This window comes from Halichoerus grypus, chromosome 11, assembly GCF_964656455.1.
Source record: "Halichoerus grypus chromosome 11, mHalGry1.hap1.1, whole genome shotgun sequence".
Lineage (NCBI taxonomy): Eukaryota > Metazoa > Chordata > Mammalia > Carnivora > Phocidae > Halichoerus > Halichoerus grypus.
The window spans coordinates 94,796,154-94,822,204 of NC_135722.1; the positions used below are offsets into that span (position 1 = coordinate 94,796,154).

The 26,051-nt window shown below is 40.2% G+C and overlaps 1 protein-coding gene and 1 long non-coding RNA gene across 5 annotated transcripts in view; one reads left to right on the forward strand and one right to left on the reverse strand.

The window, feature by feature from the left end:
• Nucleotides 1-8,473: 8,473 nt before the first annotated feature.
• SC5D (sterol-C5-desaturase) lies at nt 8,474-20,745 on the reverse strand. Of its 2 annotated transcripts, none has more exons than XM_036088011.2 (5): nt 20,610-20,745; nt 13,158-13,375; nt 12,261-12,393; nt 10,586-10,686; nt 8,474-10,051 (listed from the first exon to the last, which is right to left on the reverse strand). In XM_036088011.2, the coding sequence occupies exons 2-5, from the start codon at nt 13,365-13,367 to the stop codon at nt 9,596-9,598; spliced, it is 900 nt and encodes a 299-aa protein (XP_035943904.1). In that variant the 5' UTR covers nt 13,368-13,375; nt 20,610-20,745; the 3' UTR covers nt 8,474-9,595. The 2 variants fall into 2 exon arrangements, with proteins under 2 accessions (XP_035943904.1, XP_035943906.1); XM_036088013.2 differs by lacking the exon at nt 20,610-20,745 and adding an exon at nt 13,481-14,930.
• Nucleotides 20,746-20,941: 196 nt separating this feature from the next.
• The window catches only part of LOC118549474 (uncharacterized), a 108,989-nt gene continuing 103,879 nt past the window's right edge, over nt 20,942-26,051 (forward strand). For all 3 annotated transcript variants that reach the window (XR_013442564.1, XR_013442565.1, XR_013442566.1), the window contains exon 1: nt 20,942-21,195. This is a non-coding gene — a long non-coding RNA (uncharacterized LOC118549474). The remainder of the gene's footprint in view (nt 21,196-26,051) is intronic.

A 26,051-nucleotide genomic window follows, 5' to 3' on the forward strand; every position in this document is an offset into this window, starting at 1 on the left:
CTGGGCGTCCAGCTCTTGTGCCAGACGGTCGCTGACAGGGAGTCTTCCTTGTGTGACACCACCTAGTGGCTGCAGGTCTGAATTACGGAACCAAAGGAGGAAGACAGGAAGAGGAAGAGAGGAAACACTTCCCTACCACTTTGAGTCCTCATTCTTGGTCCCAGCTAAATTCTAAGATTGAGCCTAACATAAGTCTTTCTCTATCAATAGGCACCGAATTTCTAATTACTACTTAAGTAGCTGGAAGCTTGGCATCCCTAAGGGAGTGGAAACTTCCTGTGCCAGCTCTTAATCTGGAAGCCTGATAAACAAATTCCTTCACTTCCTATAGGATGGTACTGGGAACAATAGGATTTTGCAAGGATTGCCCATAACTACCCAATAAGTAATTACACACTCATCAAGGGACTACTTTTTCTATAACTCCAGCTCCGCAAGAAAGTTTACATTTGGAGCTGCCCTACACGATATCATTAGCATAGTTGCTTTAGAGGGAATTTGAACACCTGCTTTAGTGATGGTTTGTCTTCCTCTTAACCTTCTCACCAGAGTTACCATGCTGCCTATGAACTCACAATGGGACATTGAATAACTCAGCTTATCTCTTTGGACTTGTTTCTTCTGCAAATAAAGGGTTGAACTCATGATCCCTAGTGTCCTTCCTAGGCCTAATATTTTGTGATTCCATCTAGAAGAAGGGTTACGATGTTAGTCATTCACCCCTGCAAGTGAATTCATCCTAGAGGCCTTAACCTAGAGAAAGAGACTGATTGTAGTGGGAGCTGAGCAGTTTTAAGAGCCTCATCACCTGAGGGAAGTAAAATAACAGATAAAAGGGCTTTGGTTAGCAGGTTTAAAATGAATGATAAGAAGGACAACCACTTACTGAGTGCCAACCAGCCGGCACTTTGATCAATGTTCTGTCAGTTCTTCTTTACCTTACAGCAGTGTATCCTAGCGCAGAATCAAAGGCTGTGAAATTAAACAGACCTCAGTTTAAATCCCGAGTTCAAATCCTGACTTTGCCATGCTTGCTCTGTGACTTTGCACAGATTACCTTCACTTTCCCAGTGGAGGTGGGGTGGAATTGGGGTGCAGAACCCTTTTAAAACCACTATCTCATTTTCAGAGTTCCACTTTTCCCCCATCAATGCCGCAACTTTAACAGACAAAACTCAGTAAGATGGGGAATTCAACTTGCTACCAGCACAATTCAGCTTTGACCTGCATTTCAGAAATTTGGCCCTACAACTATAGGAGATAAGAGTTTATTTTAGGGCAATCATAGAAGTATTTGGGTTCCATAACTGGACCCTGAACTGGGAATTTAAAGTCATGAACTCAGCATCATCTTTGCCTAAGTTCCTTAGCACACTTAGAAGCAATCAACCAACCCCTTAACCTCAGCTTCCACTAAAATGTTCTATGCCACAAATACTTGGTCCTCCAGAGCCTTGCCTTCTGCGGGCCCTTGATTACAGGTAACTACAAATGATCATTTAAGTAACTGTTTTGCTACTGCATATCATGGACTTCCAATGTCCCCTTTTGTTTTGGAAACAGGGTCATTAATGACTTTAAAGCTAATCAAATCAGAGAAGCAATTGCAGATTAACACAGCACTATTTCGGAGAACGGATTCTTTTTTTAAAAATTTTTTAATTCAAATATGGTTGACACCCATTAGCTTCAGGTATCCAACATAGTGATTTGAAAAGTCTCTAGAGATCCTATTCTTAAGATTCTGACCGCCAGAACCACTATCAGAGTCAAATCCTTTATCAGGTTTCCATCAAGGAAGCAAGGATTTGACCACAGGTAACTGGGAAAGCTGGTCACACAGTGTATATGAGGTGACCGATTCTCTGTCTGGTGTTGGGATCTGAAGTTTGCGGAGGAGGAAGTCAGGAAGAAAAGATAAGCGAGGTGGGCATCAGGGGGTGCCAAAGGCCAGCCAAGAACTTGGGAGGCTCCGCTGGAAATCGTGATGGCAGACTGGCACCTCTGTCGTCCTCTCACAACTTTGAGACGGAGGGCGCGTCAGAGGCTTAACCACACATCGGGCCCAGAATTCGGAGAAGCTGAAGGGCCTGAGAGGGAGGCTGTGGCTGCCGTGGGCCAACCACGTGAGCCAGCAGGTGAGTTACAACATGACTGGGCGGCAACAGGGCTTCCCAGACGGCGCCCTCTTTCCAAGCAGGGAGAGTAAGGTAGGTGCCCCTCCATTTCTGCCTTCTGGATCTGCTGCCAAACGACGTGGTAGCCAGGCTAACCTAGAACTCTGTAGCAAAGTACTTCTGGGAAACCCAGTTCTGGCTCGGCTAAGCTCACATAATACAAGACCACCGTATCACTGGTCACTGAAGAAATGTCCCTGGAAATAGAAAATACTTGGAATGGAATAATAATGAAAATGCAACATACCGAATTTTGTGGCAATCACAGCAGGCCTTAGAGGGAATTTTGTGGCTTTAAATGTTTATATTTTTAAAGGAAAAAAAATTAAATCAATGATCTGAGCTTCTGCCTTAAGAAGTTGGAGGAGGGGAGAGGGAGGGAGCAGAAGAAAGAGAGGGAGAGGAGGAGAGTGACAGAGAGATCAACTTAAACCAGAATAAATAAAAGGAAAAAGAGGAAGAAATTAACAAAACTGAAGACAAGCAATAGAGAAAAATCAACAGAGCCAAAAGTTGGTTCTTTAAAAAAATCAATTACATGTATATTCTCTCAGCTATACTGAGCAAGAAAAGGAAGAAAACAAATTATCAGTATCAGGAACTAAAAAAGAAACATCAGGACAGATCCTATAAGCATTGAAAGCATAATAGGGGAATGGTACAGACAACTTTATGGCAACAAATTTGAAAACTTAAGTGAAACAGAACAAATTTCTTGAAAAACAGTGTATCAAAACTGACGGAGAAATAAAACTATGAAAAGCCTTGTATCTATTAAGAATCTGAATTCATCATCAAAAATCTTCCCACAAAAATAAGTTCAAGCTTGCTTTGGGATAGGCAAAGACTTCTTAGGTGGGACACAAAATGCAATAATTATGAAAGATGTAAATTGATAAATCGGTCCTAATCAAAATTAATTTTTCTGTTTTTGATTAAAAAAACACAAGGGGGCGCCTGGGTGGCTCAGTCCATTAAGTGCCTGCCTTTGGCTCAGGTCATGATCCCAGGGTCCTGGGTCGAGTCCCTCATCAGGCTCTCTGCTCAGTGGGGGGTCTGCTTCTCCCTCTCCCTCCCATTCCCTCTGCTTGTGCTCTGTCAAATAAATAAATAAAATCTTCTAAAAAAAACCCCACAATTAAGGACATGTAAAGGCAAGCTACAGACTGGAATAAACATTTGTAATACATATATCTGACAAAGGACTTGTGCCAATATGTAAAGAATTCTTATAAATCAAATAATAGAAAGAAAAACAACCTGATCTAAAAAGTGGCCAAACAACTTGAACAGATACTTCACAAAAGAAATGCAAAACAGCCAAAAAGCATGAGAAAAGCTGTTTAACATCATTAGTCATAGAAAATGCAAATTAAGCACAAGGAGAGACACTACTCCATAAGCACTAGAATGGCTACAAATAAAGACCCACAATACAGTGTTGGTGAGGATGTGGAGGAAATGGAATTCTCATCATTCATTGTGGGAATGTAAAATGGTACAACCACTTTGGAGAAGACTTTGACGGTTTCTTATAAAATTAAACATATATCTCCCCTAGGACCGAGCAATTATACTAACAGATATTTACCAGAAAGAAAGGGAAACATAGATCCATACAAAGACTTGTCTGCTTGTTTGTAGCAGCTTTATTCATAATAACCTCACCTAGAAATAACCCAAATATCCATCAGCAGATACGCGGATAAATGAATTCTAATACACTTCAATGGCAGAGCAATAAAAAGGAACAAAGAACAGACATATGCAATAGCATGATTTCAAAACATGTAAGCTAAAAAAAAAGCTAAACACAAGAGTACATACTATCTGGTTCAATTTATAAGAAATTCTAGAACAGGCAAAATTAATCTCCAGAAGCAGGAAGTAGGTCAGTGGTAACCTAGGGCTGTGGAGAGATTGCAAAGGAGGATAAAACTTTTTCAGGTGAAGAAAATGTTCTGTATCTTCCTTGGGCTGGTGATTCCGTGGTGTACACATTTGTAGAAGCTCATTGAACCATGCAGTGAAAACGAGTACATTTTACTGTCTATAAATTATACCCCCATTAAGTAGACTAAATGGAAGAAATCCTAATGAAGGGGTGGACAAAAGTCCCCACCGCAATTGCTCTCAAATATTGGAATGTGCACTACGTTTCCAGGGTCCTATTTCTTTCCTTGTTTGGGAAGCCAAGTGTTCCTTTAACTAAATGGCTTAGTGTGTAAAATTCTAATTTTAAAATAAAGAGATCACCAAATGCTACAAGAAGTAAATGAAAGTCTATAGTACAAATATTTTAAAGTTGAGTGATGGACTCTGGATATCATATGCTATTTTGTGGTTAAGTATGTTTAAGGATATTTGAATCCTGAGTTGTCAAGCAGCTCAGAAAAATATGCTGAGTACACAAGTGTGCCTTTCAGGAGGGGATGAATCAAATACGTTAAATTTCTTATCAAATGTTTAAGAAAATGTGATTAATCAAATCTGTAAACAGTGTTAAGTGTTTAGGAGCATTTAATCAGTCAGACTTCTGAGTTAATTGTTGATCAAAGAACTGAAAACATAATTTCTCTTACTATTGTACAAATTTTACTGTACTTATATTTTAATAAGAGGTGGAGCCTAGATTTAAGAAACACTACGACTTAAGTGTATTTTAATGAAGTATTAACATTAAGTATTTATAAGTATTTTTTTTTCCATACCAAAACTCTGCTTTGACAGTGAATCTCAATAACACAGTCCACACACGTCCTTCTTGCCTTTACGAAATTTAATTTCCAGGGAAGTTAAGTTTCTTCTGCTTTACCTCAAAACCTTGTAAACTGGCCTTATGGTTTACAGCAGTAAATAAAAAAAAATAAATAAATAAATAAATAAATAAATAAATAAATAAAAAAAATAAAATAAAATAAAATAAAATAAATAAAATAAAATAATTTAGCAACAAATAATTTAGCTATCTTACAATTCTTATAAAAAATTTACAGTAGATCATGTGTCAATTTTGGTTTTACTTATGATTTTCCTCTCTGCCCCCTATTTCTAGTTCACCCCCCGTCTTTCACCCTCCAGTGTTAAGGTTGAAAGGACCCAGGGGCTTTTTTCTCCCAGCAATTGATTTCCACTGAGGGCCTATCCTAGGTGTAATGACAATAATCATTGAACCTAGAAAGCAGAGGCATTGAGCACAATTTACATGAAGAATGGCCTCTGCTGACATTTAATTGAGTGTTTCTAACCTATTTAATCTTATTAGGTGGGCAGGATTTCCATCAATTTACAGATAGAGAAACCAAGGTCATGCAATCAGCAAGTGGCAGAGCCAGGACTCATAACTGTTTAAGTCCAAAGCAATTAGTGTCTGTCATTCTTCTCAGGCGAATTACACTCCAGCTGAAGCTATAGCTTTGTCCTCCCTGGTTTGTCATTTCTTGGTGTAATCAACCAATAATTGTGAAGATCTATTTTTTTTCTTTCTGTATCCAGAGCACTGTTATGTAGTAACTGCACACAGATTCAATGAACCCTCTGATCGGTACTCAGACTACTGATTCCTGTATGGTCAGAATCCAGGGTACTGGTGGGTTTTGTTGGTTCCCAGTGGAGGTGGGGCTTTGGGGGGAAAAAAGGATAGTCCGTCCTTGGTGAGGACCCATCTGATTGCTCTTTACTTTCCCTCTGACTCCTCCCAGGCACTCAGCAAATGTCAGCTAATGAATAAGTAAGAAGTGAATTATTGGTTAAAAAGGCGGTGATGAAGAATCTACAGAAGAAATATTTGCAGCCCCTCGTGCAGTGTGGGGCACCTGGTAGGGGTTCATTCAATGTTTCCTGAAGAGAATGACACTTCCATTAGTTCCTTCAGCAAAGTATTTATCAAACCCCAACTATGTCTTTTAAGGACACACAGTTTAATACAGTGATGATTCACATACGGTCTCTACTTTGAGGGAATCTGGGGTCTAGAGTAACTAGGGTGCACTTAACAGTGTTAGAGGACAGAAAGCAGTAACTCTGATACAAGACTGCCAGTCAAGGATTTTGACTTTGAAGAAGGTGTGAAGACAAGGAAAGGAAGTTCTTTACCCCCTACATTGGCTTGTTTCTTGGATATCTTTTTTCACGCTCTCCTCAGACATCTCATGGCCTCAAACTTTTCTTCTCTCTGGGTCAGTCCCAAATCTTTGTTCTGATTCATCTCCCTACTTTCCCCCTTCTCCCCGGACACCATCTCTATTTAAATAACCTGCCAGCACTGCAGACTCCATGCATCAAAACCTGCACTCGGAATTATCTGCCAGGTCTGTCCCTGACTTCTTGAAGATGGGAAGAGAAAGAAACGTGGGCCAGGGCAATGAGAAGTAGGAAATGCATGGCATGTAGAGACAGGCAGACAGAGGAACATACGCAAAGAATAGGACGGCACCCAATGAAAGTCTCTGGGTTTTCGAAATGTGTTCTTGTACCACCCCCTTCCATTTCCTGGTTTCTACCATAAAAGTAGAGAATGTAATCTTGACTTTCCCCTTCTGATCTTCAACTACAAAAGGTTCCAAGTCAAGAGGAAAAGCCTTTCACTTGATGTTCCTCACTTGCACGAATCCTGTCTGAATCCCTCTAATGGAGACCTGGACAATGCAGTAGCTTTCCAGAAACACTGCAGGACCACTTAGCGTAATACTGCCTAATAAGACTAGAATTTAAGAAAAAAGGAGGGAGGGCAGAGACTAGTTCGATCATTACCAACATCTTTAGGAAGCCTTCCTCTCCCTATATATTATGTCCCTTCTTTTCTATTAGCTACACAGTAGTAAGAATCTAGAGGAAACTAACACTCATACTTGCAGTAATGGAATTAAGGCGCCAAGACATCCAGGGGATGGATAACTTGAAGCACTCTGGGGGCTCATTCATCTCTTCAAAGCCTTTACTGGGACCCCCAAAAGAATAAATTATGTGAGCATGGCAAACTGGCTAGCTGTTCCAGAAAGCAGTTGCCCTGTCCTCCCAGGCACAATTAAGACACATTTCCCAGAATCTCTGGTGATCTGAGATGGGCCATTCGACAAAGTTTTGTCCAAAGGAACATGGGTCAGGGATATGCAGGACTTTCGGGCCCTCTCCCCCTGTGGGCTCCTCCAACAAAGAAGACTCTGGAAACTGGAGACAGGCAGCCCCAAGATGGAAGGAGCATGGGTCTCAGAATGACCATGGAAAGCTGTCCACTGACCAAAACATCCACATTGGGCTTTACAAGAGAGAAAAACCTCGGAAAAGTCATGCAACTGCATCCCAATTTCCTCATGTCAAGGACTTGTAACAGTGCCCGATCAAGAGTAAAAGCTCAATAAATATTAGCTGTCATTCCCAACAGTCCAAAACCTCGGGGATGCAGCAGAAGGGTCCTAAGAGGGAAGTGTATAGCAATACAGGCCTACATCAAGAAGCAAGAAAAATCTCAAATAAACAACCTAAACTTACACCTAAAGAAGCTAGAAAAAGAACAACAAATGAAGCCTAAAGCCAGCAGAAGGAAGGAAATACAGATGAGAGCAGAAACAAATGATCTAGAAACTAAAAGAAACCATACAACAGATGAATGAAACCAGGAGCTGGTTCTTTGAAAAAATTAATAAAATTGATAAACCTCTAGCCAGACTCATCCAAAAGAAAAGAGAAAGGACCTTAATAAAGAAAATCACAAATAAGAGAGGAGAAATAACAACCAACACTATAGAAATACAAGGAAGAAAACATGAAAAACACCAACAAATTAGACAACCTGGAAGAAATGGATAAATTCCTAGAAACATATACACTACACCAAAGATGAGCAGGAAGAAATAGAAAACTTGAATATTAGCTGTCATTATCACAGAAAACAAAGTTTACTTATTAATTTCCTTTGGGGGGGGGGCAAAGCGGAGTACTGGAGGCCGGGGGGCGGTGGTCAGTGGAAATCACTGGCTGTATCTATCAGTTACAAAACACCAACTGGTTCTCTACTATGTTTAAGTAGCGCAACACTGTAATAGTAACTCAGAAAAAAGTATTTTCTTCTGGATCCCAAGCATTACATTTTATGACTGGTCTCTTGCTAAACCCCTCAAATCTAATAAAGATATGAAGTATAAAAAGAATGTGATACCCCCTTCTTTCTCCCCTTGACATTGAACATTTGGGGACATTTAAAAGTTCTGAAAATCCACATCATTTCTGTGGTTTCAAATTGACACAAAATTTGTACAAAGAATACTTTGTGCTGTTACAATACTTAACTGATACAGTTTAATAATAGTAATAATCAACTTTTATTGATTTTACATAAATACCTTATAGAATGCCTTTTCCAAACCACGTTTTTCCAATATACTTATGTTACAACACACAACATTTCTTTATGAAACTATTTGTTAAATCTTTTTGCACAGAAGGTGGGAAAAAGTGAAGGGAGAAGAGGGAAAATAAGATTTCAAAACTAATCTTTAGTGATCGGCCTAAATATTTGGCAATTACTTCCTTTTATAGGAAATTATAAGATTGTAACTTTGAAACATATCAAAAGTGCAGTGCATCCATTTAATTAAAAAAGCAGTAGTGTCAAATATATTATCTGGGCATCAAATTTCCCTTTCTAAATATATTCAGCTTCACATAATCTTATTAAATAATGGTTTAAAATAATAACCATCAAAATCTTTAAATAAGCCCAGATCTGGATTAAATTGTGGTAGTATCAGTATTTTTAAAAATTCTAATTTATTTTTTCATCAGTAAAATGTTAATATTTGACAACGTCCCCAGAGAATAAGCTTCCTATGTGTAGGAAGATGATAATCTTATTACACCTGCTATTAATTAGGTCATTTACTTGGCCACTAATACGTTATATCAGATTTTTTTTTTTTTCACACTGATGTATCCACTGGAACAAAATACTACAGGTAGTCATTATCATACCAACATTGACGACTTAACCATTCCTGAAACAAGGAACCATGTTTATATTAGTATTTCTTTGTTATGATGCTTAGTCCTGGTATTATCAAGCACAATGTATTTTTCTTAATGAATATGGGCGGATTAAGGCAAAAGGACATAACCTAGTCCCCTCAATAATTTATTCTCTACCCTTATAAAAACTGTTGTTGAGGCTATACAAGTTACAGATATGCTGGCTACAGAGACACGACATGTCCTTGAGACCAACACCTAATATGGTAAACATGAGGTTAAAATCTCGGTGTTCACAGCATTCCTTCCTTGATCTACATCACGATCATTCCTCAGCAGTACCCACCATGCGGACTCTCAAATACCATTTGCTTGCTATGTCTCTTGGTTGTATGTATGTAGATTATTTTTCCTTATTAAAAATATTTCATAATATTTAATAATAGGGCACCAATCTACTCAGTCTTTGTAAACTCCCCACTGAATAATTTTTCATTTTTACAACCATTTTCTGCATGACTGTTGCACTTTTCTTCTGTCATCTTCTTCACATAACTAAGTGGTCCTTTCCCTTCAAAGGAGGAAGGATTTTTGAATGAGCCTCCAATTCTATCCCACAAGGTGAAATACTGTCCATAGTTATAGTCAAAGAACATGTGGTGGTCTGTATGATGGGCTGAGCCATTAATAAATGGCCTTAAGATGTGGGGAACACGGAAATCACCATCATGAATGGAAATCGTCCAGATGTTGACCAAGATGTACAAACTTAAGTAGACCACCTTGTGTAATGGGAAGATAAAAGGGTATATATGGTAAGGTAGACTCTGAAGGAAGCCATCCACAGGGTGAAAAGCATGACTTGCAAATGGAGTAGGAATCTTCCAGAGATGATGAGGTTTGTGTATGCGCTATAGAAGAAAAGAACACAGTTAAGAACCACCTTTACTTTTCAACTTGGCTTTTCATGCTCACATTGTAGAAATGACATAACTAAAAAAATCTCTTTAAATTCCACAAAATCACTTTATAAAATGCACCCATTTACCTGAAAACAGTAACATGTTAACACAGCCCCTCCAGACCCATAAAGAACAAAAACAAAACGAACCTGGTATCTGTCAGGACTATGGCTACTCAGGTATTTAGTAAGTTAGAGGAAATTCTTGGAAATAGAAAACAGAATTTGGGGGCACCTGGGTGGCTCAGTCAGTTAAATGTCTGCCTTCGGCTCAGGTCATGATCTCAGGGTCCTGGGATCGAGCCCCACTTTGGGTTCCCTGCTCAGTGGGGAGTCTGCTTTTCCCTCTGCCCCTCCACCCTGCTTGTGCACGCTCTCTCAAATAAATAAAATCTTAAAAACAAACAAACTAGGAAACAGAATTTGTAACCATACACTGCTGAAATGTATATATTTTTTCTCTTTCCCCTAAAAATGACTCTACCTTATACACAAGTCTATGATGAAGGCCTCTGTGAATCCAGTAGATCAGCATGTCAGTGAAAAAGAGGAAGGACAGTATACTTATAAAGAGGCGAACCCAGCCTAGGAGAGATAACAGGACATATCAGAATCAAGATCTGGCTTCCAGGACCAGAATTTATTTGGTACTTGTCCATCTAAGTGCACAAAATGTGAGCTTAGACTCAAACACTATAAACTGTTTTGGCTAATGCAATACATTATAAATTAATCTCCCTTAACTCCCTGGTATCTGCTGCTTTCCTCATTTCCCTCCCATAAAAACTTGAAGTTAAACTATGAAGGCAGTTTCGAGATAGAAAAAGCATACACTTAAGGCATCTTTATTATTTAAATCTCTGAGCATAAATAACACCATTTATTTTTCCTTCATATTAATTTTCGTAAAACATATTTTTACATACTATTTTCCTGCTTAGGATCTTATTTTCCACTAAATACCTCAAGCCTAGCGTTTACTCCATAACCCAACACTTTCTCATCTTTCCAACCTCACCTGTTCCTGTACTAAGCAGGCTGGTTTACTCCATGTCCTCCCAACATCTTGAAAGTCTTACCTCTGTACCTTGACTTGTTCTGTTCCAGGTATCTAGAACACTAGTTCTCCTTTTATTTTTACTCATAATCCTATCCACTTTTCAAGGCCTAGCCAATTCATCACCCTACTGTATAATTTTTGTTCCTTCCTTTAAATATCTTACTTGGACAACAGGTGTGTTGGTGCAAGCAAGCCTGGGTTCCAGTCCCAGATCCACCACTTCCTTGCTGAATGACCTAGGCAAGTTACTGTACATTAATTTACTCACCTATAAAAGGAACACGTCATAGAATTGATGTGGAATAAAACAGACTGATACGTGTGAAAAGCTTAGAACTGTAGCTGGTACGTAATAACACTCAGTAAATGTTAACTACTATTCTTACTTTCTAATACTAGATACTAGAGATGTATCTTCATTAAATAATTTCAGAATTTCACAAAAATTTAGTTTAGGCACTGCAGGGCTATCTATAATAGAAAAAAAGGAATAATCTAAAGGTCTAAAAAATTGGGGATCATTTAAATAAACTATGGGTATCTACACAATGTGATACTATAACTAATATACTATATAATGTCAATATTTACTGACATGAAAATATGGGCATATATACTACTAAGGAAAAAAAAAAAATCAAAGTCCAAACCAGTTTATATGGTAGGGCTTCATTTTTGTAACAAATAATGAAGTAGACAGGCATAGAAAAGTGGAAAGATATATGTCAAAAAAGGTAGTTTCTAGGTAGCAGGATAGTGGATTTTAAAACTCTGTCTTTTCTGATTTTTTCTAATTATCATGTACTACTTGAGTTTTTTGTTTTGTTTTGTTTTTAGAGTCTGAATTCAATAAAGAGAATAGTGAATGAATGCAAAGGTCTCTCTGATCATATTCAGCTTTCCCTGGGCACAATTCCATCTACAACCAATACTTTAAAATTGATAGATTAGGAAATGTATGTATGTGGCAAGACATAATACACAAAAACAGAGCATTAAAAACAATTAAACAACTTGCAATTATTTTTAAAGAAAAAAAGAGGCAGATTGGTTCTTTAGAGAAGCCGCTCTGTGCCTGACGTTCATATTATTAACTTACCACTGGGAAACTCTCCTACGTCATCATATAATTTGCTGTAACCTCTCAACTCCAGCAGGAACAGTGACACAGTGGGAATACTAATCCATGGCAATGACTGGACAGTAAACGTAATCTCTCTATAGACTTGATTCTGAAAATGAAATGGCCAGTACTTAAAAATCACAAAATCTGTGTTAAACAAAAACCAGCATAAAATCATCTTGGATTTTTACAATCTCTTTTATATGAAGGAGCTTGCCGCCAACCTGTTTCTGTGAAAATGGCAATAAGTGGTAATGAGTGTGTAAGGAGAACATTCCTTTTGTAAAGGGCAAAGGCAATAAATACTTTAAATTCTGAAACTTTCTCTCTTTCCCACAAAATCTGCATGCTAGATTTCTATTTATGGATTAATCTTGTCTTTCACAAATAATGTCCATCCCCAACCCTCTATTCATTTTTTTTTTCAGTCCTTGGGAGTCACTGATAAATACAAATAACTGGAGTAGAAAAATGATTGTAAACAAGTCTACAATCTCCTATCTAGTCAAAAAATGGGTACGTAGTAAAAACATGTTTCAGTTTGTGAAAGTCAAACATTAAAACAATTACACAAATGTGTGCATTTATTTATTCATCACTATTAGCAAAGAAATTCATTCCTATGTATCTAGGAAGACACAAGGCTTATAATTAAAAAAAACCAAATAACAAAAAACAAAGTTGGATTCATTTATTTGTTTAAATTAAGAGGAGAGAGGGGATTAGCCCTACCAAAACATCTAACCCATCTGAGGCTGGTTGCAAAAATTTTTACTTAATGGTTATAACCAGTTTAATTTGAAAATCTCACATACAAATACCTATTATTTTTACTGTAACAGTAGTTAAAAAGTAGGTAAGAAAATCACTTACCTTTAAAAATTGTGGATGCTTCATTAATGAATGATCATAGACAAAATAATAGCTCAGTGTTGCAAAGAAGAAATAAAGGATATAAGCACCAAGATTTGTTACAATCAGGAGGCTAATAGTTTGTCGGAAGATGTCATCCTCAGACCATGAGGCTGGATAGAAGTATGGTGTAAAAAAATAATAATCTGCAGCATTGAGTACAAGATCCATCTTAGCCCCTAAAGGATAAACATGTGCAACAATTATTTACCCATGCTGATAGTTCTCAATGCAAAAAACCTGGAAAAATTATACAAGAAGTTCCTGCTTTAATAAGCACTTACAGTATAATTCTGCGGCTAGCTACCAGAACCCTGAAATGCCATCGTTAGAGCCAGAAGGGATCTTAAATATCATCTCTAGTCCAATCTCTTCATATTATACCCGGGGACATCAAAGCTCAGAGAAACTGAGGCCCAGAAAGTTTTTTTTCTCTAACATCCAGCTGATAAATGGCATTAATGTAGATCTGATCTAATGCCATCTTTGTGTTCTTTTCCAATGTCTCCTACGGCCACGTGGCAAGTAGTAAAGATGTGGAACGCAGGGCAGTAGATACTCAGATGTTCACTCCTTCGGCTACAAGTTTCAGTGGTACGTCTCTTCTGATTTCAGAGAGTTTTCCTTCAGTGCTGAGACTGAAAGATAAATTTGCTAGATGGATCTATGCTGCCACCTCAGGGACTATCTGTTCTTGTGACAGAAGGAAAGGCCACTCCCATCGACAGAACAAAAGGGGACAGATTCTTGACATTAAGAACTAGAAGACACTTACTCCTCTCCCCCCAATCAATACTCCAGATTGGGGGCTGGCAACTGCAAACTTGTAACTGAAAGTTCAAGGAGGAGAATGCACAAACGAGTTGTCTGCGAATAACTTAAAATTTTCAATTGCCTTCAGTCCAGCCTGCCTGGAGCTTGGCTCACCTGTATGTGTTAGTGAACTAGCCTGAAGATTTTTGCCCAGGTATTTTGTGAGGCTCATTCAAACACTGTGGACATGAATATATACTGAGATATCATTTCTTTGCTATTGGATTAATGAACATCCTACAGTTTGGTGATATTCTCTGCTGGTACGGTTGTAAGGAAATAGGCACGATCCTACACTGCTGTGGGCTTGCCAAGTGACGCAGTTCCTATGCAGAGCAATTTAACAGTATGCTACTACTACGGTATTCCACACCGCTGCAGATTTCTTCAGCACTCAGGCTGTCATCTGGTATTATCGCAGCTAATTCATCAGGGTTATGTTTAGCTGTTTCATGATCAGCAGAATCATTTTCACCATACTTTCAGACATTTTTCACTACATGGCTTCCTAAATTTCTGAACCCTCCCGTCTTAACACTAACGTTTGTCCTCAGTAGAGCAGTTCTTCATGATATATCCTTGCTTGTTGCCCGATCAACAAAGCAATCAGTGGCATTTATTTACATTCTTGTTGTCAAATCCACTTAATCAAAACATGGTTAGCATCTTCATTTTCTCTCCTGGGCTGTGCTTTCCCATTTTTCATTAGTTCTCGGTCCTCACCACTGGTGTAAAACTTCAGCAATCTGTTTTTCCAGTCTCTAAGTCACACGGGGTGGTAATGCCCACGCTGTCTTCCTCAGTAGGAGGGCTCACAGACAACAGGCACAAGCTCCTACAAGAACTCCATGTCTGTACGGGGCAGGGGCTCAGTCGTCAAGCGTCTGCCTTCGGCTCAGGTCATGATCCCAGGGTCCTGGGATCGAGCCCCGCATCGGGCTCCCTGCTCCGCGGGAAGCCTGCTTCTCCCTCTCCCACTCCCCCTGCTTGTGTTCCCTCTCTCGCTGTGTCTCTCTCTGTCAAATAAATAAAATCTTAAAAAAAAAAAAAAAAAAAGAACTCCATGTCTGTGCCATTCCTAATGACGGATGCTTCCATTCATTCTGTTATTCAGATGGGCTATCTTTAACTATTTAAAACAATATTTCCATCTGCAATTAAACCCAAAGTAACGAAAATAGTCCCCGCAAAGAGGGGTAGGGATATCTGACAGGTGTGCCAACACACAGTGGGCAGCTCAGTCAGCTGGAGAAAGCCTGTGCCATCAAATGAGTTTGAGCGCCAGCCTTTAAAAAAACAAAAACTTCTAGTTTTTCAGGGCTTTTCAGACTTTGAAACTGTGGCTAAGGGACTGTGGACGTGCCTTTGTGTGACTTCATTGTTGTTTCACTCATGTATAAGCATTTGGATAGATTCTCACCTTCTGCAATTTAAAACAATGCAACAATGATTAATCCAATATTGCATACATTTCTACAAGCAGAAGAGCTATGACAAAGATCAAATGCGTCGGTAACTTTGGCAGACACTGTTAAATTGCTCTGCATGGGAGCTGCGTCACTTTGCAAGTCCACAGCAGTGTACGATCGTGCCTATATCCCTACAACCTTACCAAAAGAGAGTATCATCAAACTTTAGGATGTTCGTTAATCTGACAGCAAAGAAATGTTACCTCAGTATATAATTTATCTTTTTCTTAATATGAGTGAGGTTGAGCATCATTCCATATATTTAGCATAATTTATATTTTTCTTTTTTTTTTTTAGATTTTATTTATTCATTTGAGAGAGCGTGAGAGACAGAGAGCACAAGCAGGAGGAGAGGCAGAGGGAGAGGGAGAAGCAGACTCCCCGCTGAGTCTGGAGCCTGACGTAGGGCTCAATCCCAGGACCTGGAGATCATGACCTGAGCCGAAGGCAGACACTTAATCATCTGAGCAACCCAGGCGCCCCAATTTATATTTTTTTCAGTGAAATTATGTTTTTATCCTTTGCCCATTTTCCCACTGGGTTTTTAGTTTCTTAAAATCAAATTCTAGAAGTTCTTTATTTATTAAGAGTGTTTATCCTTGTTTGTGATATGAGTTGCAAGCATTTTTTTTTCCTCACTTTGTCATGGAAACTTTTTTTTATATATATATTTTTTATTTATTCATTTGAGAGAGAGGGAAAGAGAAAGCGCACAAGCAGGGGGACGGCAGGCAGAGGGAGAAGCAGGCTCCCCACTGAGCAAGGAGCCTGATGTGGGACTCCATCCCAAGACGCCGGGATCATAACCTGAGCCGAAGGGAGTCACTTAACCAACTGAGCCACCCAGGCGTCCCTGTCATGGAAGGTTTTAATTAACTAATGTCAAATGCCAGATATTAACATATATCCTTCATTATACATTGTTAATTCATTTAAATAACAAGTATCAAGCACTACACTAGGTAATGAGCATACAAATATTGAAAAGATACAGTCTAAATCCATCTGAAAGGTAAGGCAACTATAGAAACAATTACATCAATACAAGTGCTATAATAAAGGTACATACACAAATTCTATATAATCAGAAAAGACAACACAACTACACCAGCTTATAGTAGAAGGCTTCATAGTGACAACAGCTGACTCTGGCTTTAAAGGACTTTATCAGAAAGAAAAGGTCAGGGATGGCCATTTCAAACAGAAATAACAACTTGCAGGGCACCTGGGTGGCTCAGTTGGTTAAGTGTCTAACTCTTGGTTTCGGCTCAGGTCATGATCTCCAGGGTGGTGGGATGGAGCCTCAAGTCAGGCTCCGTGCTCGGCGGGGAGTCTGCTTGAAGATTATCTCCCTCTGACCCTCCCCCCGCTAAAATAAATAAATAAATCTAAAAAAAATAAATAAATAACAACTTGCAAAGGCATGGACAAAGTCATGGTACATTCGTGACTCACTGGGTGTCGCTGGTGGGTGCCAAACAGTGAGACAGGGGTGAAGTAGAGGGGGTGGAAACTGTTCCAGGATAAACCTGGTAAAAGGAAACTGGTGTCAGGCTGTGAAGAGCTGTTGCCCTGCTAGGGAATCTGACTCTCCCTGATAACACGACGGGGAGCTACTAAAGGTTGCTGAGCAGGAAAGACGTTCTAATCAGACCCATATTTCATAGAAAGCACTCCATTAGGAATATGAGTATTGATGAGCAGAAGAGAGAGAGACTACTTTGGTTGCTCCTGCGGTAGACTAACTAGCTCAGCAGCTCTGAGAACACACATGCACGTACACCGGAGATTTAGCAAGTAAAACCCCACAGGGCTTGATGACCAATTAAATACTGGAATGTGAACGAGGGAGAAATCTAGGATGGCTGTGAGATTTTAGCTGGCCTGAGTGGATGGTGATGTCACCAGAATCAAAAGAGGGAGAGCTGGTAGCTGGTAGTCCCCACAGGAACAGGGGCACATAAGGAATGAGGGATTCAGTTTGGGTCTTAAATCTAAGTAAGCAGAGACTAATAAGCTTTAAGTCTATGCTTACTCTTAGACATAAGCAGGAGACTACATACAAATATGAATCTGAAGTTCCAAAGTGAGCTTGTAGTAGTTGAAATTGAAGCCATAAGGAGTAGAGACTGCAGTGAGAGATCATGTAGCAAAGAAAGCAGGCAAAGTAATAGCAGGAAACAAACATTTTGAAACAACCTAACGATTGGAGAAGGATCTTGTGACACCACTAAAGGTGGGTTAAGAGTTTGCAGCCCGATCTGGATGTTACCTTGTGTCCCATAGCCCTAAACCAATACAGTACAGACAAGACTGCACAATGCAGCCCAAACCAACTCAAACAGTAACTAAGACTCTTATTTATTCAACCTTTAATATCAGATGCAAGTAATAACTTTCAAAAGATCTCAGTCCTTAACTTCAAGAAACTCTTTAGTTTTGCTTTTATCTGAAGACCATGCTACTTGTGTTAATTTGTATTTTCCCCAGACATAATTGCTGTTACAGTAAACCAATGCCTGGAAGGGAGGAAGAAATGTACTTCAGTCAATCTAGAGGCAGTTTAGATACTGTGAAATAAAACCTTTTTTAACTGTTTTTAGAATTTTGCTTTCAATTAATTCTATTTGTTGAATGTAATAATTAAATATTCATAAATATATCACTATACTTTCTGACATCTAACAAAAAATCTTCTGAAATCAGGAACAATATGACCTCAAAATTGCATTTCAAATTTGAAGTTTATATTCAAACCCACATCTGTAAAATTATAGAATTGTTGTTAAGGTTTAGAGACTAAGTCCCTAGTGTTTGGGCACCATCTGACAGAGAATTTAGTCAATAAACAGGAGCTATTATTATTGCTGTTACGGGGCCAAAGCTGAGTCAAAATTACTTTAACCTAAGGGAGAAAAAGGTGTCATTTGATTTTTCTTTGAAAAATAATTGGTGATATCTAATATCAATATTTACTATACACTTGGTACCATAAATATTAGCTCCTTTAACACTTTCAAGAAACCCTAAGAGTTAGGTACTAGTGTTACGGATAAAGAAGCTGGGCACAGGAATCTGGGGCACCTGGGTGGCTCAGCCAGTTAAGCGTCTGCCTTCGGCTCAGGTCATGATCCCAGCGTCCCAGGATTGAGACCCACGTTGGGCTCCCTGATCAGCAGGAAGTCTGCTTCTCCCTTTGCCCCTCACCCAGCTCGTGCTCTCTCTCTCTCTCTCTCTCTCTCAAATAAATAAATAAATAAAATCTTTAAAGATTTTCAAGTAATCTGCTTGGGATCATCAAGTAAACAAATGCTGGGGCTGGAACTCAGACACATGCAGTCTGGTTACAAAGTCCCAAAGTTTGTTTGTTTGTTTGAAGTTTTTATTTATTTATTTGAGAGAGAGAAAAAAAGAGAGAGAGCACACGCACACACAAGCAGGGGGAGCGGCAGACAGAGAGAGGGAGAAGCAGGCTCCCGGCTGAGCAGGGAGCCCGATGTGGGACTCTATCCCAGGACCCTGAGATCAAGACCTGAGCCAAAGGCAGATGCCCAACCTAGTGAACCACCCAGGTGCCCCTCAAAGTCCCAAGTTCTTAAACCAAGACTTGAACCAAGTTCGACTGCCTCTTCATCACTATCTCAACTTTTCAGCTCCTTAATTTTTTAAATTCTCAGTGACTACAAACTCACAAAATTTTGCATGTAATTTTAAGGCGTTTATACCTCCTTAGGTCAGGGGCTCCACAGACCCTAAGTTAAATATCCCTGACTAAAACAGAAGCTTGTATTATTTTACCTTTATAGAAACAAAGAAAACTTTTTCATAAAACACAGTTATTAATAAAACACAATTAGGCTAGAATAACTGAGTCTACTATTACTTTGGTTTTACTTTAAAAGTATTGATAATAATAGTTAACATTTGTTGAGAACCAGGTATTATTTAAAAGCATTTTTTATGTATCACCTCGCTTAATTCTCACAACCCTACGAGGTAGGTATTTCTATAACTCCTACTTTATAAATAGGGAAACTGAGGGCAGGAGTATTTAAATAACTTGTCAAGTACCAAGTTACACCTGGGACGTATATTCCAGAGTCTGTTCTCTCAGCTTCTACATTATGTTCTCTCTCAACTTGTATACATACAGATGGGGAATTCTGAGTATCTCATGCTAATTACATTACATAATGAATGGAAAAGCACTCCATAAGTGATCAAGGATCATGTATTTATCTTTTTTTAGATGCTTATCATTAGAAACCTAAACACACACACACACAACGACGGTGATATAAAGACAGGTAACCTGCCAGAAGGTTTTGGTTAAAAATATCTGGCTACCACAAGCTTTCCAGGTTGGAAACTTTTCGTACTGACATTTGGAACTTCACCCATCTATACCACCTCCAAATCCATCCTGCTATAACATATGGATGCCAGTAGACATGATGTTTTCCTTTTACGATGCTAACCTAACAGATTAGTCCTCTCCCCTTTTAGTCTTCTCAAACCGCGGACTGTTGTCCTCCCATCTTAATTACGTTGCAGTAACTAGGGTTTGCGCTGTAATGGTCAGGAGGTCACAGCCTAATTTCTTTGCCCCTTTAAAAAAGAAAAATCCCTCCAACACAGAGGGATATCCGTCTCAAAGTAAAGCATTAGTGTTCGCTGGACGGACTTCCTTGGATGAGCGATCTGCAATAGCCAACATCACACATTTCGTTTTCTGCACGCCTATCTTTGTGCCTGTTTCTTTCACGTGCGGGCCTCCTCGGCGCCCCGAAACCTCGTCTGGCCGGGCAGAGCCCCCCACCCCACCCCACCCCAGGTCTCCGGGACAGCGGGTGTCCCCTGAGCCCCGCACTCGACGCATCACGGCCCGCGCCGGCTTCCGGGATGCCCGGCTGCCTGCCAATCCCTGCTGCCGGTCACCGATAGCCCAGCGCCCGCCGAGAGCCTGACACTCAGGCGGCGTCCCACCCACGGAAAAGAAAGGGCCGGCCGCACATCTTCCCCACCTGGGACCCATCCTGCTGATTGTTCCCCATCCACTTTCCTCGCCGCTCCTCGCCCGTCCCGCTCAGGTGTATTCCGCCTCCTCTTCCCGCCCTCCAGCCATCCCTACCTCCAGACGGTCTGTGGCCGATTCGCCCTTCGCAGGGTCCTAGGCTGCCGGGGCCACTGGGCGGCCGGCGGTGGTCAGCCAGCGGGCCAAGCCTGGAGGGGCGGAGCCAGGCACACGCTCCTAGCGGCAGGGGCCGCCAGCCAATCAGGGGCCGGCGGCATAAGCTGATATGACGGCAGATCGCGCGACTTGGCTGCGCGCGGCTCTCAGTGGTCACGTGGGCGCCGCGTGCTCGGCCACGCCCCCATCGTCCTCCCATTGGAAGGAAGGGCGGGACCCTGGTTCAGGTACTGAAGCGGCGGAGGCTGGAGTTTCAGGTTTTGTTTTTGTTTGCTTTTCAGCTGCCACTCCGGGTGTAGTTCGGAGTCTTGCACGAAGCAGGTTTACTGTGTTTATGCAGACATCCCTAAAACCGATGCTCTACCTTGAGGGAAATAGGTATTTCCTTTGAGTTGAATGTCAGAGGCATTTTCCTACTCTAGTGAGGGAAGCTCAGTAACTGTAAAGCAATTACTAATATTTCTCAATCGGGACCCTGCCCTTTTATATAGCATTGAATGGCTGGAATTTGGCCGAACTAGTTTAGGTAGGTGTTTAAATGACAGGAACGTTTTCATAGAACAGATAAAGCAAATCTATGCAGACTAAACGGGAATATGTGTGGCTTCCTAGAGGTCTGCTTTGGTCTGGGAGTGTGTAGGTTTTTGTGTGTGTGTGGTTGGTGTTGTTTTGTTTTGTTTTTTTGTGGTGTTTGCTTTTCTAAACGTAAATTGAGGTGGTCACACTTGTAAATCAAATTCCTGGGAGCCTCAGTGCAGTGCTTCTCAAAGGCCGACCAGCAGTGTCAGCATCATCTGGGAGTTGCTTGGAAATACAAATTCTTGGGAGCCACTCAGACCTCCTGGATCAGAATCTCCCGGAGGGTCCCAGGAATTTGTATTTTAACAAACCCAAAGTGAGTCTAAACGTTTGTTAAAGTTAGTAAACCACTGTTCTAATGAATTTGACCAGTTAGAAGAAAATTTAGTCCTTCAGTTTTGCTCCCTCCAGAGTGATAAGTAGAAGAAAATGCTGGAAAGTGGGAGATGACTAAGTTTGGTAAAGATCCATTTCTGTTTCCTTATAGGACCATCAGAAGTACGACCATGTTAAGGGGAGAAATTATTAGACTCCAATCATAAAAACCTTTTATATGAATATTGTTTTAAATATCTGTGGCTTGCCTCCTAATTTATTTTTTAAATTGGCCTGTAACAGTATATTAGTTTCAGGTGTACAAAAAATGACTTGCTAATGGTATATTTGTTTCAGGTGTACAACCTAATGACGTGAAATTGGCTCCTACTTTCCAAATCACAGTTCTTGTTTACTTTTATTGTTTTCATTTAATCCTTTAATTTTTGAGATTAAGATTTTTATGTATCATTTCTGAGGAACATAAAAATGTGGTTTGTTAACCTTAAAAATAAAACAGCCAGTTATTTTGCCAGCAAAATGGGTTTATTTGAGAATAGTAGAGGATTGCAATTTGGGACAAGCAAGCTATGGCAAAATCATAGGCAAATCCACAGAACAAAAGAGAGAAACTCTAGTTTATAGAGGAAAAGGGGGAGTTGGGAAGGCTGTTGTAATAAAAAGTCCATTGGAATAAACTGGGAGTTGGAAGTAGAATGGCTTTTCATTGGCTGGGTTGTTGCCAGGGCAGAAGGAAACCTTCCTCTTACCGGGGTAGTAAAGTAATAGCAAAAGTAAATGGGAAAAAAAAAAAAAAAAAAAAGTAAATGGACTTGCAAGGTTAGGCTTTTCCTGTTGGGTCTGCAATTGACTAGGAGTGGTGGGGTGTGAGAGCTCCCCCTGCTGGCCTCTCAACTCCATTTTAGTGAGATTTCCTTTCATTCTCACAGATTTAGAAGGTATTTATCTGGTACAAAGGTTCTACATTTGTGGCTGCTGTAGGCTTGCCAATGTGGTTTGTTTAGTCCATAAGTATATTTTTCCCTTTACTTGAATTAAGTAATTTCACATTTTAGAAAAATGATCTGTTGTGAAAGACTGGGAAATCTGAAATTATAAGCAAACCTCAAATATAATATTCTGAATAGCTAGAATTTTATCATTGAATATGTACTAGATAATACAACACCACCAGATGGTGATACATGCTATGAAGAAAACAAAAGGGTGAAAGGATCAAAATTGATGATGGCTGTTTTTTTAGATGGCTGGTCAGAGTCCGTTTCTCTGTGTGGGGAACATTTGACCAGAGTGAAGTTAGGGAGCCTCACTTGCTCAGAAGCTTCTAAACTGAGATTTAGAGTCTGAGTGTTTTTGATGAGCTGATAGGGCCACTGGCTCACAAAAATCTATTTGTATGAATTTAGTTTTTAGATAGAAAGGAATATTCAAGAAAAAGGTAGGTGCGCAAGTATCCAAAAACAGAGGACGAGAAGATATTTATTCCTCAACCTGGTGCCATGGGTTAGATTTTAACTTCCAGTATGGTACTTAATATTTTAGGGATCAGAGATCCCTCTGAAAATTAGATGAAATCTATGATCTCTGTCCCCCCCCAAAAGTACACATTGCATACAGTAGAAGCTCTTCCTAACTAGTGTCCACTTAACTAATGTTCTCAATAGCCTTTCTGAAATATGCCAGCTGATCCCTGGAAAATACTAAAGACTCACAGCTGGTAGCCTTCACTTTGGTTCACTCCTGCGTATCTGCTTCCACCAATTGAGTGGAATGCTTAGCAAGAGTCAGTTGTGCTTGTTACCAATCTATTGATTTCCGTTGTACTCCTCATAATTATGTAATTAAATTACACAAATTGACAAAATTTGAGTCTGCAAAGAAAAAGAATTTGGGTTTTTTTAAGATCGATTTATTTGAGAGAAAGTGCGCACGCACACTCTCACGCACAAGCAGGAGGGGCAGAGGGACAGAGAATCTGAAGCAAACTCCCTGTGAGTGTGGAGCCCATCTAGGGGCTTAATCTCAGGACCCCAAGATCACAACCTGTGCTTGGGGCTTACGCAGCTGTGCCACCCAGGCACCCCAAGACTTGTTTCTATGAAAACCAAGAATGCTTTGGAAAGACAGCATAAAGATGAGTGCTAATAAAAATTGCTATTGAATTGGGTGTAGGCAAGGTGGTTATGAGAGACTAGAAAGACTTTTTCAAGCCCCAAATCTGGTAGGATTCTGCATTCAATTTGATTTGCAAGAGTCTTTAACTTGTCTCTATTGTGAACAAATTAAAACTGAAAATCAAATGCAAAGCACTAGGCATATAGTTTAGGCAATAAAGACTGCCCAGAATTCCAGTCAGAGGGACCATACTCAAAAGAAAGGCCTTGGGGAATGACTGGAGAATAAATTGGTAAAAATAAAATTCTTAAGTTATGTATGTATATATATATATACATACATGAATATATATATATGTATATATATATAGACGAGGATGTAGGTTAGGCTTCTTGTGACAGACACCCAAAATAATAGTGGTTTACTCCAGAGAAAAGTTTTTCTTTCACATAAAAGTGTTAATTAACATTCTTGTCTGTGGTAACAAAAATTACATAAATTATAATGACCCCAACACAATATAAATTTATTTTTCACTCGAAAAACAGTTCAAATGGATGATCCTGGTCATTGGGTAGCCCTCCTCTAAATGGCATCCAAGTTTTTCCATCCTGTAGTTCTACCATTATCATAACTTTCTGTGTCTTATCTAGAGAAATGGGAAAGAGGGAATGGAACCTGCATACCCACTCTTTTAAAGCCTTGGTCTGAAAATTCCATACATCATCTCTCACATTCTGTTGGCTACAACTCTGTGACATGGCTACATCTAACTATTAGGGAGGCTGAGAAACGTAGCCTTCATTCTGGTAGTCTGTTCAGCTAAAATCAGAGTTTCTAGGGGCGCCTGCCTTCAGCTCAGGTCACGATCTCATGGATTCTGGGGTCGAGCCCCGAGTCGGGCTCCTTACTCAGTGGGGAGTCTGCTGCTCCCTCTGCCTCTCCCTTGAGTGCATGCTCTCTCTCTCTCAAATAAATAAAATCTTAAAAAAAATAAAATCAGAGTTTCTGTTGCTGTAATAGTTATCTCTTGCTTCGTAACAAATCACTCCAAAACATAATGGCTTAAAACAAGAAACATTTACTTCACGGTTTCTGTGGATCAGGAATCTGGATGTAGCTTAGCTGGGTCCTCTGGCTCTGGCTTGCTCAGGAGGCTACAGTCAAGGTATTGACCATGGCTCTATTTGGAGAGGGTTGCTTCCAAGCTCACTCAGTTGTCTGTCAGCAGCCTCAGAAGATCCACTTCCAAGTTCGCTCACAAGGCCACTGGCAGCCATCGAGTCCTTGTTGGCTATTGCCAGAGAAACTGACTTCTTGCCATGTGGGCCTCTCCATAGGGCAGCTCATAACGTGGAAGCTGGAACAGAGCAGGAAGGGGAGAAAGCAAGAGAATGAACAAGATAGAAGCCAGAATCTTTTTGTAACCTAATCTCAGATGTGATTTCTGTATTCTTTTTGTTAGAAGCAAGTCAAAGGTCCAGCCCACATTCAGGGGAGTGGATTTCACAAGGTGAGAACACCAGGAGGCAGAGATCAGAGGCAGAGAATTTAAATAAGTTACCCAAGGGCACAAAACTTGTAAGAATTAGAGGAAGAATTATGAGCTTTTCGTAGCTGGCTGGTGGGTAGATTGGCCCTCTGTGAGTGTTGGGCCCTTTTCCCCTGGATCATCAGTACTCACCAAGGACCCTCTGCAGGTCTCTGGGGTTCTCTCTGTGCAGCTCTCTCCTCTCTGGCACTCTGTCCATGAACTTGAACTGCCTTGGTATCTCCACACTCTTGACTCCATCTCCTCAGCTCAGGGAGCCAACTGGCCTCCACCTTAGTTCTGTCCCTACCCCGCATCCTAGAAACTCTCTGAGCAGAAAACTGGGGCAGTCGCTGGACTCATTCGTTTTCTGTTTTTCAGGCAACACTGTCCTTTGTTACCTGACATCCCGTGTCTTGAAAGCCTTTGATTGGTTGTTGTTTCAGGCAGGAGGGTAAATCTGGTCCCTCCTCCTCCATCTTGTCTACAAGCAAAAGTCAGAGCTCATGCTTTAAGCGCTTCCCTGTATCATCTTCTACAGCATGTAGAAAAGTGCATAACATTTTCGAGAAATTTGTGGCCATCCTTATCGCTATCCTGGGACCGCGATCCCATGTTATGGGGCTGCAGGCAGTAACTGAAGGAGTTTTTGTAAAGACTTCTGTGAATCACAGAGAACAAAGCAAGGCCTCTTTAGGACCAGGTGACAAAACAAGACACACAGTGAGGAGAGGGGCAGCCTCCTCATTTCTTCATGGAACACAGCCTGACTGCAGTCCAGTAGGGACTAGAGGGTATGCTATGTCATTTTAAACAATCTA